At 40.9% G+C, this 18,597-nt stretch overlaps 1 protein-coding gene across 1 annotated transcript; it reads right to left on the reverse strand.

Annotated features, from left to right (window-relative positions):
• Window positions 1-15,350: 15,350 nt before the first annotated feature.
• On the reverse strand, window positions 15,351-18,221 carry CITED2 (Cbp/p300 interacting transactivator with Glu/Asp rich carboxy-terminal domain 2). Its single transcript, XM_027551718.1, has 2 exons — window positions 17,971-18,221; window positions 15,351-17,504 (listed from the first exon to the last, which is right to left on the reverse strand). The coding sequence occupies exon 2, from the start codon at window positions 17,494-17,496 to the stop codon at window positions 16,675-16,677; it is 822 nt and encodes a 273-aa protein (XP_027407519.1). The 5' UTR covers window positions 17,497-17,504; window positions 17,971-18,221; the 3' UTR covers window positions 15,351-16,674.
• Between the last annotated feature and the right edge of the window lie 376 nt (window positions 18,222-18,597).

The following is an 18,597-nucleotide window of genomic DNA, read 5'->3' on the forward strand; positions in this document are numbered from 1 at the left end:
ATACATGTATAACAGACTCAATTTGCTATACACCTGAAACTCACACAATCATTGTAAATCAACTATACCTCAGTAAAAAACTTTTTTAAAAAGTAAATTTAAAAAATGCTTAGTTTTTTTATTTAGATGTCAAAAAAGTATTTGGAACTTTTTTGTGATCAGCACTCATTGCATGGAACAGTATCTCATTAGGTGAGACAATAGTAACATGCCCAGCATTTCCACATTTCCTTTTTTTGCCCCCACACTTCCTTTTATAGCAGGTTCTTAATGTTTGAGAGAGATACATCCGAACTCATCTGGAATCCTTCAAGTTACAAAACTATTTTAACATATAGTTTTTTTCCCAGAAATTTCCATATTTGCATTGGCTAAAGCATTTTACTGAAATAGTTTCTTTAATCACTTTTTCTTCCCTCCACATTGCATAAATATGGCAGAATCATTTGCAAAACAGAGTCACTAGTCACTGCTGAATTCCACATTCCACTCTATATTCAAAACTTAATTTTTCTCACTAGTAATTATCACTTTCTTAGCTCTCTTTACATTCTTTTCAATTTTGCCAACAACACTTACAGATGGCTTGCTTTGCTGGGTGGGGGGTGGGGGGTCCTTGATTAACAAAAAGTGAAGTTTTATTGCTCAATGTGAATTTTCGCTGATGAGAAGGGAACCAGAAAGCCTGAAGAAGATACAGTTATTGGACAGTCCGGGAGCTCAAGCACCAGCTGAATGACTGTCTCAGATGCTGTCCTTAAACATCCACTAATCCAAAATGACAATCTACTGTTTGTGTCAGGGACTTTCAGGTTTAATGCATAACCATGAACATTAAATCCATACCTTCCAGGGATCTCCTGTGGTATTTCCAAACACATTAATAAGCAGGACAATTATAATTATCTCTTTTGTCTAAAGGAGGAAGCTAAAGCCAGCAAGGACATAATTGTCTTGGCCAAGGTCATATAGTCCATAAATCAAGCTGCCGGGATGAGACTGATATTCAGGAACAGAACACTTTAGAAACTGAATCTTCATTACGTACATGAACAGATGGAATGGATCTAAGATGTTATTCCTGAGAATCGATGAGATGTAAATATAGTTGGAAATAGGAGTGGACAAGAGAATAGGAAATCAAATCATCCTACAGAGTAATCCTTACAGAATAATGACTGCACAAGAGATGACCTCAATTCGCTCATGAAGGGAAGAGAAGGCAAACGGATACTTTTGCCATATGCTGGCTGAAAACATGTGGAGAAAACAACAAGCTGATATTAGTTGAAGGTACATTGCAGCTGGCAGCACAATTTCTTTTCCCATCAGTTTTCACCCCGCCCCCACTTCTACTCCACAAGAGATCTTCCAAAGTAGACATTCAAAATAAGTATATCTCAGTTAATAGAATGTTATGCGATACAGCTGAGTGGAAAAGGAAAAGGGTTTCTGATAGAACCTAGTTTTTATCACTAGATAAAATTGTAAATAGGAATTGTGTCAGTCAGTCAGTTCAGTCGCTCAGTCGTGTCCGACTCTTTGTGACCCCATGAATTGCAGCACCCCAGGCCTCCCCGTCCATCACCATCTCCCAGAGTTCACTCAAACTCACGTCCATCGAGTCAGTGATGCCATCCAGCCATCTCATCCTCTGTCGTCCCCTTCTCCTCCTGCCCCCAATCCCTCCCAGCATCAGAGTCTTTTCCAATGAGTCAACTTTTCACATGAGGTGGCCAAAGGACTGGAGTTTCAGCTTTAGCATCAGTCCTTCCAAAGAACACCCAGGACTGATCTCCATCAAAATGGACTGGTTGGATCTCCTTGCAGTCCAAGGGACTCTCAAGAGTCTTCTCCAACACCACAGTTCAAAAGCATCAATTCTTTGGCGCTCAGCTTTCTTCACAGTCCAACTCACATCCATACATGACTACTGGAAAAACCATAGCCTTGACTAGCCAGACCTTTGTTGGCAAAGTAATGTCTCTGCTTTCTAATATGCTATCTAGGTTGGTCATAACTTTCCTTCCAAGGAGTAAGCGTGTTTTAATTTCATGGCTGCAATCACCATCTAAACAGTATCCTAGATAGATGTTAAAGATATTTATTGTCTAGAATGTAATACACATTTATCTGCTCAAACACGACTATAATTAATTGGAAAAACTTCTCTATGTTTTTCTAATTCAAGGCTTATATTCAAATACATTATTTCTGAGTAATATATACAATGATACAAATTCTGCTTGATTAAGCTTGACTGACTTTTACTGAGTCCAAAGCTAATTGCGCTGCTAGAACTAACTAAAAGTATAAATTCTCTTATTACTAACATAAATCATAGGTCTCGTTTAGCAATCTTAAGAGAAAGAGACAGAGCCCCATGAGTAGTCTATGTAAAACTGAAGACTTTGTAGAGCTGCTATGGGAGTCAGAGGATTTCATTTTAATGCCACCTCTAACATTTAGGACTTCTGGACTTCAGTTTCTCCATCTGTGAAATAGAGACACAATGATATTTACCCTTCTAACCTTCCAGGATGGCATGAGGATCAAATAAGGTAAGGTAGGGTTGATGTCTGTAGAATGCTATAGTGACGTGAAATTGTCAACGTTGAGGTGATTGTTACTGACTGTAGAAGAGCTCTCTTTCTCCATATATAATATTTGTGAGATGAGAGTGTGGTTGGTCCGCTTCAGCTATTCAGAGTGTTTGATAGATTAGATTCTAGCACATGGGAAAAGGACACTTTTTTTTCCCTAAGAACTTCTCCAAACCAAGGCAGATTTGTTGTAAGATCTTACATTTTTGTTTTAGTCAATTAGTCTATATTTTGATATGAAAAGTGGCAAATGGTAAAATGGGTTAATGAATAAAAGAAAAATGACAGTGATGACTGTGGCTTGGCCTCAAATTTCATGGCTTATCACAGCTCATATATATCTCTTCCTATTCATTCATTCACTCATTTATTCATTCAGTTAGTATTTATAAATCACACCCTATATGCCAATTTTGTGTTCATTTGGGCATATTGCTGTGCCAAGTGAGGATGACTGCTTACACGGCATGTCTCCAATGAGACTGTGAGTTCCTTAAAGGTAGGGGATATGCCTTACACTTTTATCCTGCTCTCTGTTATAATGCTTAGAAGTGCTAGGAAATTTTAAGAAACCATTAGTTACTGTGTTTTTCTTGTTGTTGTTTAGTTGCTAAAATGTGTCTGACTTTTTTGTGACCCCATGGACTGTAGCCAGCCAGGCTCTGCTGTCCATGGGATTTCCCAGTGAGGAATACTGAAGCGGGTTGCCATTTCCTCCTCCAGGGGATCTTCCCAATCCAGGGGCTTATCTTCTCATTGGCAGCTATTCTTTACCACCAAGTCAGCAGGGAAGCTCAAATATTATATAGTTTTTCTTGTTGTTCAGTCACTCAGTCATGTGTGACTCTTTGTGACCCCATGGACTGAAGCACACCAGGCTTCTCTGTCCTTCACTATCTCCTGGAGCCTGCTCAAGCTCATGTCCATTGAGTTGGTGATGCCATCCAACCATCTAATCCTCTGTCGTCCCCTTCTCTTCCTGCCTCAGTCTTTCCCATCATCAGGGTCTTTTCTAATGAGTCAGCTCTTTGCATCAGGTGGCCAAAGTATTGGAGCTTCAGCATCAGTCCTACCAATGAATATTCAGGATTGATTTCCTTTAGGATTGACTGGTTGGACCTTCTTGCAGTCTAAGGTACTCTCAAGAGTATTCTCCAACACTACAGTTCAATAGTGCTCAGTCTTCTTTATGGTCCAACTCTCACATCCATACATGACTACTGGAAAAACCATAGCTTTGACTAGACGGACCTTTGTTGGTAAAGTAATGTCTCTGCTTTGTAATATGCTGTCTAGGTTTGTCATAGCTTTTCTTCCAAGGAACAAGCATCTTTTCTTTTCATGGCTGCAGTCACCATCTGCAGTGATTTTGGAGCCCAAGAAAATAAAGTCTGTTACTGTTTGCGTTGTTTCCCCATCTATTTTCCATGAAGTGAAGGGACCGGATGCGATGATCTACATTTTTTGAATGTTGGGTTTTAAGCCAACTTTTTCACTCTACTTTTTCACTTTCATCAAGAAGCTCTTTAGTTCCTCTTTGTTTTCTGCCATAAGGGTGGTGTCGTCTGTATATCTGAGGCTATTTATGTTTCTCTTGGCAGTCTTGATTCCAGCTAGTGCTCCATCCAGCCCAGCATTTCTCATGATGTACTCTGCATAGAAGTTAAATAAGCAGGGTGACAATATACAGCCTTGATGTACTCCTTTCCCGATTTGGAACCAGTCTGTTGTTCCATGTCCGGTTCTAACTTCTTGACCTGCATACAGATTTCTCAGGAAGCAGGTCAGGTGGTCTGGTATTCCCATCTTTGAAGAATTTTCTGAAGTTTGTTGTGATCCACATAGTCAAAGGCTTTCATGTAGTCAATGAAGCAGTAGTAGTGTTTTTCTGGAATTCTCTTGCTTTTTCTATGATCCAGAGGATGTTGGGAATTTGATCTCTGGTTCCTCTGTCTTTTGTAAATCGAGCTTGAACGTCTGGAAGTTTTTAGTTCACATACTTTTGAAGCCTAGCTTGGAGAATTTTCTTAAAACCACGTAATATTTGATAATTTTTGAAAAGTACTGTCTTGCAGTTGGGTTTCTTGGTCAGTGGCCTCTGAGATGGATATTGGCATCTCCCACTGGGAAGTGGTTGGGCCGGGGGGGTTACTGTTAGAAGCATTGCCTATGGAAGGGAGGGGCAGGAAGCAGATTGGGCAGATGATGGGGTACGTTGCAGCCTGGATAAAGTCCTCAACTCACCCCCGGAAATCTCTGAAGCTAGGATGGCCTTTCAGAGTTGTTCTGAGTTGGGGTGAAGGAACCAGACCTTTATCCTAGTCATTGGAGGCAGGCTGCCTGAGGAATCACTGACTCAATGGACATGAGTTTGAGTAAGCTCTGGGAGTTGGTGATGGACAGGGAAGCCTGGTGTGCTGCAGTCCATGGGGTCACAAAAAGTCGGACACGACTGAGCGACTGAACTGAACTAAACTTGAGGAAAAGGAATGGTCTTGGGCAGCGTGACCAGGAATTCTGAAGAGCTGTGGGCTGTCTGTGGGCTGCATTCCCAGAAACTGAGGGAAAAAGTCCTTCAGTCCTGAAGGGAAACTTGCACAGCACATCACAGTGCTCATTGCTCACTGTAATATCGGTGCAAGAGTATGTTAGAAGCTTTAACTGAGGAGGAAATTTTAAATTTCCTCTAATACTTTAAAACAGACACTTTACATACCTCATTTGTTTGTGGGAAAGATCATTTTTACTTCACTCACTAGTGTAGGTATAAAATAACCCCCTAATATGTATTTCAAGGAAACATTTTAAAAAATTTGTGTTAGGATGTGTTAGGATGATTTTGTGTCATGTGATTGAATCTAACTCAGATTAGTTCAGGGACAGTAAAATATATTGTTTCATGTAGCTAAACTTCAGGAAAGACAAAGTTGCAACTAGACTTCAGGGACTCAGATTTTTGTCTCTGCTTCTCTCTTCATGTTGTCTTGACTCTCTCAGACTAGCTCATTCAGTACAGCTGGCAGTATGGCTAACAGCAGTTTAAACTTATAATTTCATCACTAGAGAAAAAACTTGACTTCTCTATTGTTAAACTCACTGAGAAAGGTTTTTATTGGGTCAGGTTTTATCCATGGACCAGTCAGCTGCAGCAAGGTGGATAAGTTATGATGATTAGACCAATTCAGTCTATCTGGGCAAACCTAACCAAGCATGGTCATCAAGTAAAATCATGTGTATTCTTATGTGGATACATTACTGGGATGGAGAAGGGCATTTTGTGGAAGGCTAGAACAAGCAATGAGTAGATAGAATAAAAGATATCCTGTGGTAGATTTCTCTTATGCCCCCCACTCCTTTTCAGTCTTAGCAGACTAATTCTGTATTTTTTTTTGGCTTTGGCATAGGGACCAATGAATTTTATCATGGAAATACCACATAGCTATCAATAATTTGTTCATAAATATTAGGTTCTCTTCATTTTGTACTAAGATTAATCACCTGCCAACATGTACATGATTTTCTTGGTTCAACGAAATTGTTGATTAATCATATTAACAAGAGAATTTTTGAAGGGCCAGAAATGAAGACATAATGAGTATATATTTCTTTTTAAGAGGATATTTATTTATATTAGCAAATGTCACTTTATAGAAGACATTTCAACCTTTATCAAATAAACCTGCTCTGAGTGATTTATAATATAATTTTGTTAGCAATACATCTTTATTATATAAAGAAGACTTATTTGAAAATATAAAGGCTTTAAAAATAGTTCTTTTAAGTTCCAGCAAAAAATCCAGGCCTTAAAACATGAATTTTGGAAAGAGTTCGCTTAACTTTTGAATCTTCTAGTGATGGAGTTGTTGGCCTCCATCTACCTACCCTACCCCAATTGTGTTAATTCCATCCTGTGGTAAAACCTATCCCAGCGGTTGGTTCAGAAAAGGGAATGAGACACAGTACATGGAGGGAAGGAATTCTTCTGGGAAGTTTTCTTTTCTTTTGAAGGAAAAAAAAAGCCACAGAAAGAGACAGCCATTCTTTTGGACACTGTTGGTCCATACATCATGTAAGCTCTTCTAATGTCACCTGTCACCAGTCTGAGGTAAAATGAAAAAAAAAACAAGTCCTTGTTGACATTATTAAATTAGTGAATTAACCAATCTGCCACAATGTAGGGAGGTCTCTCAGAGAGGAAGACACCTGAGATGGATTTTGAAGGACACTTCATCAAGGGGAAAACGAAGAGGGTCTTCCAGGCAGAGGGAACAACATATGCCAAAGCACAGAGTCATTAAATAGGTGTTTGACTTAAAATCACTCAAGTTAGAGCAGATGAAGACTTGTCTGGGGATATTTCATAGGAACTATGCCCAGCTGTTGGCTGGGTTCTGGGTGCTGAATCAGGAGCTGTCAGTGACAGATGTTCCTTCTCTCTCCATCTGTATTTGGGATCATGTGGTCTCTTAGTATTGCTTTGTTCTGACCAGGTGTTCCATTCCCCTGGATTCATGGAATTCGCTAGTGCGGTGAGGTGAGAGGCCTCGTGAACACCAATTCTCCTTTTGACTTCCGCAAGCTGGTTTCACTTATCTTCAGTATAAGTATATGGCCCCCAAAGGACCGCTTAGGCTCAAATCCAGAGAATTTCAGTTTAAGCACCACTGTAATCTGACTATAGTTTCTGTTTCTTGGTTGGAATTTTCCTGGTCAGCTAATGTGCTAGCTAGCTTTCAGGCAGCTGTTTGAACCACAGTCCAGTCCACCAACATTTAAAGTAAGAGCAAAGGGCCAATGAAAGACTTTGAACTGGATGGGCCTGACAGGCAGGAGGAGAAACAGGAGAGAGAGTAATGGGTCAGAGAAAGGATTAACAACCTAAAAATATCTTTCCGACTGAGGCACTCAGTCTTATCATTCAAAACATTCCTGTAGTTTAAATGCTGTACTCTCTCCAGAGTTTCTCTCTTAAGGTATAAATGTTCTTAGTGGGGCAGAAAACTGAGCCCCTGGTACCTGAGTAAATGGAAGGCAGGATGAGAGCACTTCAGAAAGGGTAGGGGAGAATTAGAGCAAAAAAGTGGAGGATTGCTCAAAGACACCTTTGGTCAATTTGCAATTTTTATTAGAGTGTAATGAGCAACGGTGCCTGGGCAGAGAGTTATAGAAGTGTCCTTGGCTTGTCCTTAGTGTTGAAGGTTATAATAGGTCATGTGGTATAGTGTATGTTTCAGTAAAATGAAGGGCAGTGGTGGAGGGCAGTTTCTTTAGGCATGGGACTCTAGGTTGCTCAGGAGAAAAATGCAATTATGGGCTTACAGGCCTTCAGCTACACCTAGTGGCCAAGTAGTGAAAGGAGCAAGTATTTTATTGTCATAATATTGTGTTGCAGTTCTTTAGCTACATTACTTTTACAGTCAGTTACGAATTATTTCTTGGGTAGTTACAAATTATGCTCTGGGATTCCCTTTATATGTTATTTTTGACTAGTCTGTTAGCTTGTCATCTAGCTACAACTGGTTCTCCAAATTGGAGGAATGTTGTGGTGTGAAACAAAGAGACTATGTGCGTTGGGAAGTTGAGGGGAGGGAAATAAAATGACAGCCATGTGCCTCCTGCTCCTTGACCACCCTTAAGAACCTACTTAAAATGTTTGACACTGTCCAGCTTCCTCTACTTTAGCATTATGTAAGGGATTGTCTCTGAGAAAATAAACAATAACAGTGATGATGTTAATAATGATGATTGTGGTTCAGGAAGAGTCATGTGAAGGACAGAGAGTGTAAATATTTGAGAGTGTTATTTATGAGGTTGGAAGAATGAACTTAATCTGTAAGAAAATAGAACAGAACCTGATCAAATTATTTTCAAGAATGTTACATAGTCACCTATGTCTTTGCAAGTGCATGTACCAGAAATATGTTGTGAATGGTCATTTTTTGATATTTGCTTACAGATAGGGAAATCTCAGCAGCCAACACTTATGGGCATTTTGACGTTGAAGTGGAACATTGACTAACATGATTGCAGCCCTTGGAGGATTGACTCAACTGGCTCAGGTCTATAGCACACCCCCAGACTTACAGTTAGATTAGAGAAAGAACAGTAAGAAATGATATTTTGAAGGAGTTTTATATAATATTTTACTCCAATATTTTACTTTCCAAAGGGAGAAAATGATAGGAATGGGTTTATGTTTCCTTCATGAAGATTTGAATATAGGATGTATTAATTAAACATACACCTTCATTTCACTGATGGAGAAACTTGAGCCAATAGTGATTGAATTACCCAGCTCTTTGGTTGCAGAGCTAAGGCTACAACTCAATGGTTTTTACTCTTGACCTGTTATTTTTTTAAGTCTAACTATTAATGGAAGAGTTCTCCATTTCGGTAAAAGACCAAAGCAGAAGGAATTGGGCTTATACCTATATCAAAAAAGTTTAGATAGATTGAGGGAGATTAACTGTAAAGTAACTAAATACTGTATTTTCTTTATTCTAAGATGTTCAGTTTTTTTTAACATATTAATATTCTGAAATCAGCGTGAATCTTATAATCAGTGTTAAATAATAGTTGCTTCCAGACAGGGTGTCAAGTTGTGATGTGGTGTCTTTACATGGAAGAATTTAGCCAATGATTTTCATTTAATAGATTACAGAATTGGCAAAGCTAAGGTGCTGGCTTAATTTCTGAAAGAAACTATTTACTGTCTAACTATATACTATTTATTAGTATATGTAATTCAATTAAGAAAAAAAGCAAAATTACAGTTTAAATCACTGGTATTCTTTCAACTTTAGGGCTAACATGGTGAAAGCGTTAGGAAGGATTCGGCAGACTCATCACAAATGCTGTCCTTGCACTGTCGGGGGCCACACTTAAGTTGGAAGAATCTTTAGAATGGGTTTGAAAAAATATAGACTGAAATCTTGTGAATCCTAGAAGGAAGTCATATGTAATTGTATAAATAGATACATGTCATAGCTGTGTTAGTATAGCTTACAATTTGTGTGCATATAATGCAGTGGCTTTTTCCCTGAAGCACTCTTATTAAGTTGTCTGATCGGCTTGCAATCAGTGACATCTAAGAATAGGAGTAATTTGGTTTAGAACAGCCCTGTTACAGAACACTGTCTTGGAAGCTAGATCTGTAAAACCACTCAGCCTTCTACTGGCTGTTTCACCCTTGAGCAATTTACTTCCTCTCTAAATATCAGTTTCCTTATCTAAAATTGAAATAAAGACTTGTACCTTGCAAGCATATTGTGAAGATTAATAAGATTATGTATGTAAAGAGACTACCACAATACCCACTACATCGCAGGTACTCAGCAAAGTCAGCCCAACCACAGGAAACTTGACTCAACAAAATGATTTAAGTAATGCTGGCTGAAGGGTGCATTTCTCTGATTTGGTCCCATATAGTCTAAAGAGTGTTTCTCACTATTGTTAAAATCCATGCCCCATTAGTTAAGAAGAGTTTTCAAAGTCTTCTACATTATGTTTTACTGGAAGTATAATGTATTTAAGCATTTTCCCCAATATACAATAGTATGGAATATGCTCTTTTTTCCAAATTACTGCCCTCTTTTACCCTCTTCCATTCTGATCTGCCTCCTAGAGGGGTGGCCCTATCCAGCTGAGAGTCATTACTCTAAAATATGTTATCAGATAGAGGAACCTAAGAAAGATTTGTATATTTAGTTTACCTAAAATACTAGGAGTACAGCAATTCAGGCACTTTTTACCTCCTGGCCTCATCATCCATATATTTGCTAAACACATTGTGTAAAGAGAAGAAATATGGAACTAGCCATCATCCTGCTTATCCTCCTTCAAAGAGTCATTCCAAATAAATGTAACGGGACAATATGTACAAGGTGGCCTGTGATTTTCGTGCACAATTTTAGCACTATGTGTTTTGTCAACATGGAGATATTAAGTGTCAGAAAGCCAAGGGAAGAAAATTATTTTAAGAGGTTGCTTACTAGAAATTTAAAAAATTCCCGTGGGCCACGCTGCATAGAGGAACACAGGGCCGTATTTTATACTAGTCCCCCTAGGGAGATATGGGCTTCCCGGGTGACTCAACGGTTAAGAACCCACCTGCAATGCAGGAGATCCAGGAGATTTGTGTTCAATCCCTGGGTCAGGAAGATCCCCTGGAGGAGGTCTGTATTTTTGCCTGGATAATCCCAGGGACAGAGGAACCTGGAGGGCTGTACAGTTCATGGGGTCCCAAAGAGCCAGACACAACTGAAGCAACTGAGCATGCAACATTCATGCTAGGGAGACAGAAAGGGAAAAGGCTTCAACAGCCCTGATTACATTTCCTTTCTCTGCGTACTGTCTCCTACAAGTGTTCACAAACTAATATCACAACCTGGAGTTGGCCGTCCTTTGACAGCTTTTTCTGATTTTATGCTAGTTTGACTTTAACTCAGGCCAAAAGCTGGCTTCCCAACCAGCCTTCAGAATGGATTGACAGGATTCTTTTAGCACTACTAACTTTTAAAAGCCACTCACCTATTTGCGTATCTCCTGCAAAGCGCAGCATACCAACTTGGTCTTGCCACAGGCTACTTTGGAGCCAGAATTCCTTGTCTGCTTTGTTCAGCAACTCAAAATGTAATCAAGGAACCCCTCTACTTGAGAGGGAAGGGAAGGATTTCAGGGTGGAGTACAATGGTGAGGCCATGGAGAAATTCCAAAAATCCTGTGAGGCACCGTCCTCACCCCAAATCCTGCCCTGTCTCACTAATCTTTCAAATTAGTTCAACCTAATGGTGGCTCAGACGGTAAAAGCATCTGCCTACAATGTGGGAGACCTGGGTTTTGATCCCTGGGTCAGGAAGATCCCCTGGAGAAGGAAATGGCAACCCACTCCAGTATTCTTGCCTGGAAAATCCCATGGGTGGAGAAGCCTGGTAGGCTACAGTCTGTGGGGTCACAAAGAGTCGGACACAACTGAGTGACTTCACTTTTCACTTTAATGAAAATCAACAACATATAAAGCCAGTAATGGTACTCAGAGCTTGTCTTTCAGCTGCTTTGTTTCATTCTGCATGCCTTGGTTTACCCAAGCAGAACTCTCCAGAAGCCCTCCCAAACCAACCCCTTGGGACTGGAAACTTTCATGCTCATCTTAGGAAAAGAAGTACTTGATAAAGATTCAGCCTCCAAAAAGTCAATATCTTTTCATCAAAAATAGGAGAATGGTTGGCTGAAAATTCTTTTTTTTCTGGGGATCATGGATTCAGTTCTTCAACACAGTAGAACCCTACTTCTCCTAACTTCTCTTTATTATGTTCACAAATAGCAAAATACTATAGAAATTCACACCCTCAACTCCTAGAACATTTTCAATTCATTATTTAGCATTACTTATGAATTTAAGTCTTCCTGTAAAGGGAAAAATTTCTTTACTTCAGGTGTCAAATTTTTTCAAAAATATAGGTGGGTCTTATTGGCAAACTAAAGCTGTTTATGAACAATATACTATTTAATAGAAAATGTCCTTATATTTCTGTTTCTAATTTAAATGATAACAATGGCTACCAGGAAAAAAAAAAAAGAACAAACATCATTTTTCTCCTTGCTGGATAAAAATAGGTCAGGTAATTTAAGCCAGTCCATTGCTATTAAAATTCTGACATTGCTATTGTTCCTTCTACTCTGAGGGGAAAAGACAAACAGGACACATGATAATAGCAGTTCACTGGCTAAGTTACTTGATGTACCTCCTATGGGTCTCTTGCTTCAACCTACCTGGGAGTTCTCATTCAGATGATCATGGTATAAGTACCAAAATGATGAACACCATCCTGAGGCTGTGTGTGCCATGTCTCTTGTGCTAGTAAAACAATAGAGGAGAGGAGAAAATTTCCAATGGCTTGAGTCCTAAATTCCTTGAATTCTACATTTATTTATTTTGGGGAGACAATGTTATCTGCCAAGTTTATTTTAAAGTAAATTTTACTGAATCAATTAGGCAGCAACTCTAGTCTCATTAAATATCCTGTGGCCCTTTTCACAAGATTAGAGCCCATGGCTTGATCACATTCCAATGTAGATAATTGCATTGTGCATTCCTGGAGATTCTCCTCTACCTTTCTAACTCTGTACATCATGTGCATTATTATTTGCACCGATTCCAAATCAGCAGTTCTGTTTTGAGGGTAAAGAGCGTGTCAGCTTTAACTGACAGGCTAAAGCATTGCTCATTACCTTTTAGTAAGAAAATCCCTTAGCCAATGTCCATTTTGAAACATGAGGCACATTTCAAGTATGTACATTTAATCATAAGTTAAGGTCTTTGGTAAGTAAAATACTTTTCATAAAGGGTGTTTATTTTGGAATCTTCTTTGATGGAAAATTGGCTTTCTGAAATATATGCTGTTTGCTTCAAGAAAGAAAATGAAGTCTTCAGAAATGGTAAAACAACAACAACAACAATAAAACAAATAAAACCCTCTTGAGCTCTTAGCTTTCCTTTGACCTTCTAAATAAATTCCACAAGGGGGCGAAAACACCTAATGGTCCAGGACTGCAAAGTTTATATTTCAAAGCCGGCCACCCATAATAGATTAGTGGATTAATATTTTGCTCTAAAGGATCTGGCCTTTAATGTTGACATCAATTTATAGCTATCCCAGTTTACAGTAGTAAAAGTCACGGAGACCATAAACTTCACAATAGATGATAGCCTTCTGGTACTTGTGCTTTAGACTAGCACCCCATAAACAGTGGTGATTAGGTAACTGTTCTTCAAAGACCCATCCATAGCTGTAACGTCTTTATCAGCTCCAGCAAAGATACTGCTACCAGGATTTTTAGCAGCCACAACAGAGATACAAGCTTTTTATTAACATGTTCTTATTTTTCTGATGTGTTTCTGTGATATTTTGCTGTGGCTTATCAATGATCTCTTCTTGAAAATCAAAGGTGTATTTGTGGGCAAAACTTAAAGAACAGAAACTCTTGTTCCATATTAGAACTTTTTGAAAAACAGCCAAGGTACAGAGGTCAAATTTCCCCATATGCTATAAGCAACTTAGTAGGTAGGAAGCAAGACCACAAAAGGTTTTGCAAATGTCTGCCAGTAGCCCGGTGATCTAGGTCACTGTACAGGTTTCATGAATCAGGTTGTTAAAACAAGGAGTTATTTTGCTTTGCTTAAGAGACCTGCAAAAATCCCATAGAATCTACTCAGTTGTTGATTATTAAAGAGTTTTAATGAAATAGAGATCATTCAAATGAAGGGGTCCAGGGAGTTTGTGTTTGTACTGAAGAGAAATTGAGCTTTTCACCCCGCGTTTCTGGGTTGAGTCCTCTCTTCTGGCAGAGATAGGCTATGGATCTAATAATAGTTCCTTGGGCTCTGCATCTTCACATATGTGTTCCGGCCTTAGAGCAGCAGGAGGAATTTAGTGACAGAGCAGGTGTTGTGGCTAATTCCCTGGCAGAATAAATGGTGAAGAGTGGTGGCAAGACAATTCTCTTGCTTCTTTCTTTATGTAAAACAACAACAACAACAACAACGCCTCCAATGGCCTTCCCTTTTGTCTTTTTTCCTGGCACAAGTGAAAAACAACTACAATTGCTATATTAATATGTACGCCAACATTTTTTTTTTCACTTGAGCCTCTGGGAGATAAAAAAGGAAAAAGAAAAACTTACTGTGAAAATGCTTAGCCAGGAAGATTTACTGCTGATCACAGATTTAGTATTGACATGTTCGTGCTGAAGAAAACTTCAGCTTTAACTATTAATGTGGGAAATCTGGATTAGCCTTTAAACGGAGTGAAGAGTTTTGAATGATGGTATATTTTCAGTGAAATTACTTACAAAATAATTTTTAATAAGGAAGTGTCAATTATAGAGGTATAAAAAACCCAGTGGAGTGTACATCTTAATGGCCTGCCTTGGAAACAGAATTATAGGTGATCTGAATTTTACTGAAATCAGCCTTTACGTCAGACTCACTATAATTTAACATTTCTCTATACCTTCATCTCCTGATTTTTTATTATGAAATATGATATTTAAGATTAGAATCTGAGTCTAAATGAAATGTTCTTTTAAAGGATTGTGAGATTTTCCACAACCTACATTTCTGTTCTCCTCCAGTGGGTTATGTATAACTTTTTTTTTTCATGAATATAGATATGTTGATTTTATGAAGGTAAACATGAAAGGGAAAACAAAATTCATTCTCCTGCCAATTGGGATTGTGAGATTTTCCACAACCTACATTTCTGTTCTCCTCCAGTGGGTTATGTATAACTTTTTTTTTTCATGAATATAGATATGTTGATTTTATGAAGGTAAACATGAAAGGGAAAACAAAATTCATTCTCCTGCCAATTGGGATTATTTGAAATTTTAACAATATTACTTTTTCCTTTGCTTGATTATACAAGGCAAAACTTGACACCTACTTCACTGTAGTTATGTCTTCTTGATAACACATGCAGGTAAAATTAAAAAGGATCTTATCGTTATGTCCTTTGCACCCAATGTGTGTAATAGTAAAAGCTCAGAATTCTGGAAAACGGCATGCTTGAGAGGGAACATCTTGTGAAGACTCTTAATTTGACCTTTGCATCAACCTTGCTGAGTAAATTTTAAATATTGTAAGAGAAAAAATAGAAAACCTCAAGGTGGAATTCCACCCCCCTCAAGCCAGAAAATGTGTGCCTGTCTTTAGTACTTTTGCTGAGAAATAAAATTCGTCACTAGAGATAAAGGCAGATTTATATTTTAATGCCATCCTCATCAATCTCCCAGTATTTTATTCCAGTCTACCTCCATTTAAGTAGTTGAATCAGATATAACCAGAAACACTTTGATTTCCCCCTCCCACCCTGTGAAACAGTATTTGTAACATTTAGTATTACAAACCTTTCTAACTCTGGAGTACACTTGAAGATGATGGCAATTAAGAAAAAAAAATTGCTCTTTGACAACTTTGCAGCTTTTGATTAAACCACACCAAGAGGCATGTTACAGTGATAACAATGAAGCATTATGCCAATTATGTTAAATCCTGCTCTCCACTTTAAGCTCATCATGACCTGTTTTAGTGTCCTGTAATTTATCCTTTGGAATGCTGACTCTCCTCAGTAGTGTTCAAGAGGAAAAAACAAAGCCACCAAAGGGAATAACCACCCCCAAATGACTTCTAGAAAGCAAGTATTTCTTAACTTTTTATTGACATTGGCAAATTAAAATAGAATAAATTAACAAGTATTTTTTCAAAAAAATGTTTTGTACAAAAATACTGTCAAAATTTCCTAAAAAGCTTTCAACACAGTAGTATCTTTTCATGTACTGAATATAACTATTAGCACAGTGTCAAAAATGTTGAAGACAGAAACAAAATAAAAATCTGTGAAATGTTTGCCACTGACGACATTCCACACCCTATTATTGTCTGTACATATGGGGGAGGGGGACAGCCACCTTGAAAGTGAACAGTATGACTTTTCCTGATCCAGAATGGTTTGGCCCACATCTGTTTAATCTTCCAGTTAAGCATATTTTAAAAATTAGTCTGTACTCAAATGCATAGTTAAAAATATGAAGCGAGATGGCAGAGTTTGTGCAGTAATATCTGCCCTTCAAAGTTCATGCAACCAACTAATGCAATTTTTCCTTTTCCTCATAAATCTGAATGCAGTTCAGTCATTTGAAACCATCTACAAAATCCACAAGATTAAGCAGTTTGCCAAGATTAATATCTAACAGTTGAGCACTGGAGAAAGTGAGGAAATAAGGAGTAAAAACAAACAACAAAAAAGACCAAGTTAGCTAGGTATTTCAACTACATAAGGGAGGTGAATGTCCAGGCTACAAAAACGAAACAAAAACAGGAAAAAAAAAAAAAAAGTGGCAGCAATTTTTAAAACCAATTTGTACAAGTTTATAGTTTACTTTGTTTCCAAGTTCTCAAACCTTTCACGCTCTGAAAAGTGAGATACTGTGTCTAAAGGGAATGTTTTTTTTTTTAATTCACACCGAAGAAGTTGGGGTATTTGATTTTTTTTTCGCCGGGGTTTCGATCGAGTCAACAGCTTACTCTGCTGGGCTGTTGTTTGCACACGAAGTCCGTCATAAAATCAAACTCGTTTTGCCCCAGCCAGAGTTCGGGCAGCTCCTTGATGCGGTCCAAACCCATTTCTATCACTAAGGACATGAGCACTTCCTCGTCGATGAAATCAGTGTCTATGACATTGGGCGGCAGCACTGCAGCAGGGACGTGGGCCACGGAGGCGGGCATGTTGCTGCTGCTGCCGCCGCCGCTGCCGCCGCCGCTATTGCTGCTGCCCGCGCCGCCGCCCGAAGTGCCCGCAGAGCCGCCGGGGGTGCTGCTGCCGCCCGAGCCGCCGGGGGTGCTGCTGCCGCCGCTGTGCTTGGGGTTGCAATCTCGGAAGTGCTGGTTTGTCCCGTTCATCTGGTGGCCCGCAGCAGGGTGCAAATCCGGCATGTAGTGGTTGTGGGGGTAGGGGTGATGGTTGAAATACTGGTTGTTGAGCTTCTGCAGCTGCATGCTGGCTGGCAGGGAGCCTCCCTGGCTGGCCACCGGGGGGCCCATGAACTGGGAGTTGTTAAACCTGGCCGCGGGGGCCAGCGCGCTCGGGGGGTGCCCTCCGTTTACAGTTCCCGGCCCCATCGCGTGCCTGATGCCGCTCGAGGCATTCATGTTGCTCGCGCCGTAGTGTATGTGCTCGCCCATCAGGGCGTTGAAGGCGTGTTGCGGCTGCTGCTGCTGGTGATGATGGGGGCTAGGGAACTGCCCCATACCCATGCGGTGGGCAGGGTGGTGGTGCAGCCCGTTGGTGCCGTCGGGGAAGCGCCCGTGGTTCATGGCCATCATATGGTCTGCCATTTCCAGTCCTGCAAGTGAAAAGGGGAGACGGTAAGACCCCGCGCCACACGTGTCGCCCACCACGGCGCACCCCACTTTTCCTCGCCCCTGGCTCCCAGGTTCATCCGACGCACTTCAGCTGCGAATCCTCATCCCGAAGATCCCGCTAGGAGCCTGTGCACCCGGGCTACCCACCAAGGAAAGACCTGCCATCCACAACAGAAGATCTGCGCGCTGCACAAACAGCTCTTTCCCCTGCGATCCGGCGGGGGACCCAAGCCCACACCCCGCTCTGGCTCCCCGAAGTCGCCTAATAAAGGAAGTGCCCCATAGCCCAGCCGCGAACTTCAGGCATTAAATCAGCCCTTCTCATCCTGTTGTTGCACATCCTGTTGTTATTCCCCAGCTCCGCCTCGCGCTCTTCCTCCGGGCAAACCCAGCCCTCGGAGGACTGGCCTGGCAGGAGCCCCAGCCAGCTTCGCCCGACGCACTTACCTTCCGTCCTTGCGATTTCTGCTCCGAAGACCGAGGGCGGGATCGTCGGGTCCAGGACCGGCTCAGCAGCACATAGACGGGGCCTTCCTGGCGTGGAAGGCGCTCGCAGTCGCGAAGTCGGCGCCGAAGTCTTGCAGCAGCCGCTGGGGCAGGATCGGAGCCGTTCCCTTTTATTTCCCCTCTGCTGCACTCACAGCTCGGCAAGACCGCCCGGCAGCTGCCAACAATGAGCTGTGTTTCTTCGGGCTTTGGCCACAGTTAATATAAGGGATTTCAGGAAGGGCGGAGCGAGAGCCTCCCCGGCGGGCGGCGGGCAAACGCGGATTCCGGAACATCAGGCACGCAGGACCGGGCTGGGCAGCCGCGTCCCCGCGGCCAGAGGCACGTGCGCAGAGCCTGAGGGCCCAGGCCCCGCCCCGCTGCCCCCCGATTCTGGTTTCTTCGCGGCCCACAAATACCAGGCCAGACCGCCCCGGCGCAGAAAGTCCTCCCTGGACGCTCAGCCCGAAGGTAGCGCCCGCCGCGAGAGAAACTAGGAAAACTCACCGCCCCACTCTGGCCGAATCCCCACCTCGAGCTCACCTAGCGACCTGGGCTGCTTTCTGTGGGAAAATAGGGTTCACACAG

This window comes from Bos indicus x Bos taurus, chromosome 9 (genome assembly GCF_003369695.1).
Source record: "Bos indicus x Bos taurus breed Angus x Brahman F1 hybrid chromosome 9, Bos_hybrid_MaternalHap_v2.0, whole genome shotgun sequence".
NCBI lineage: Eukaryota > Metazoa > Chordata > Mammalia > Artiodactyla > Bovidae > Bos > Bos indicus x Bos taurus.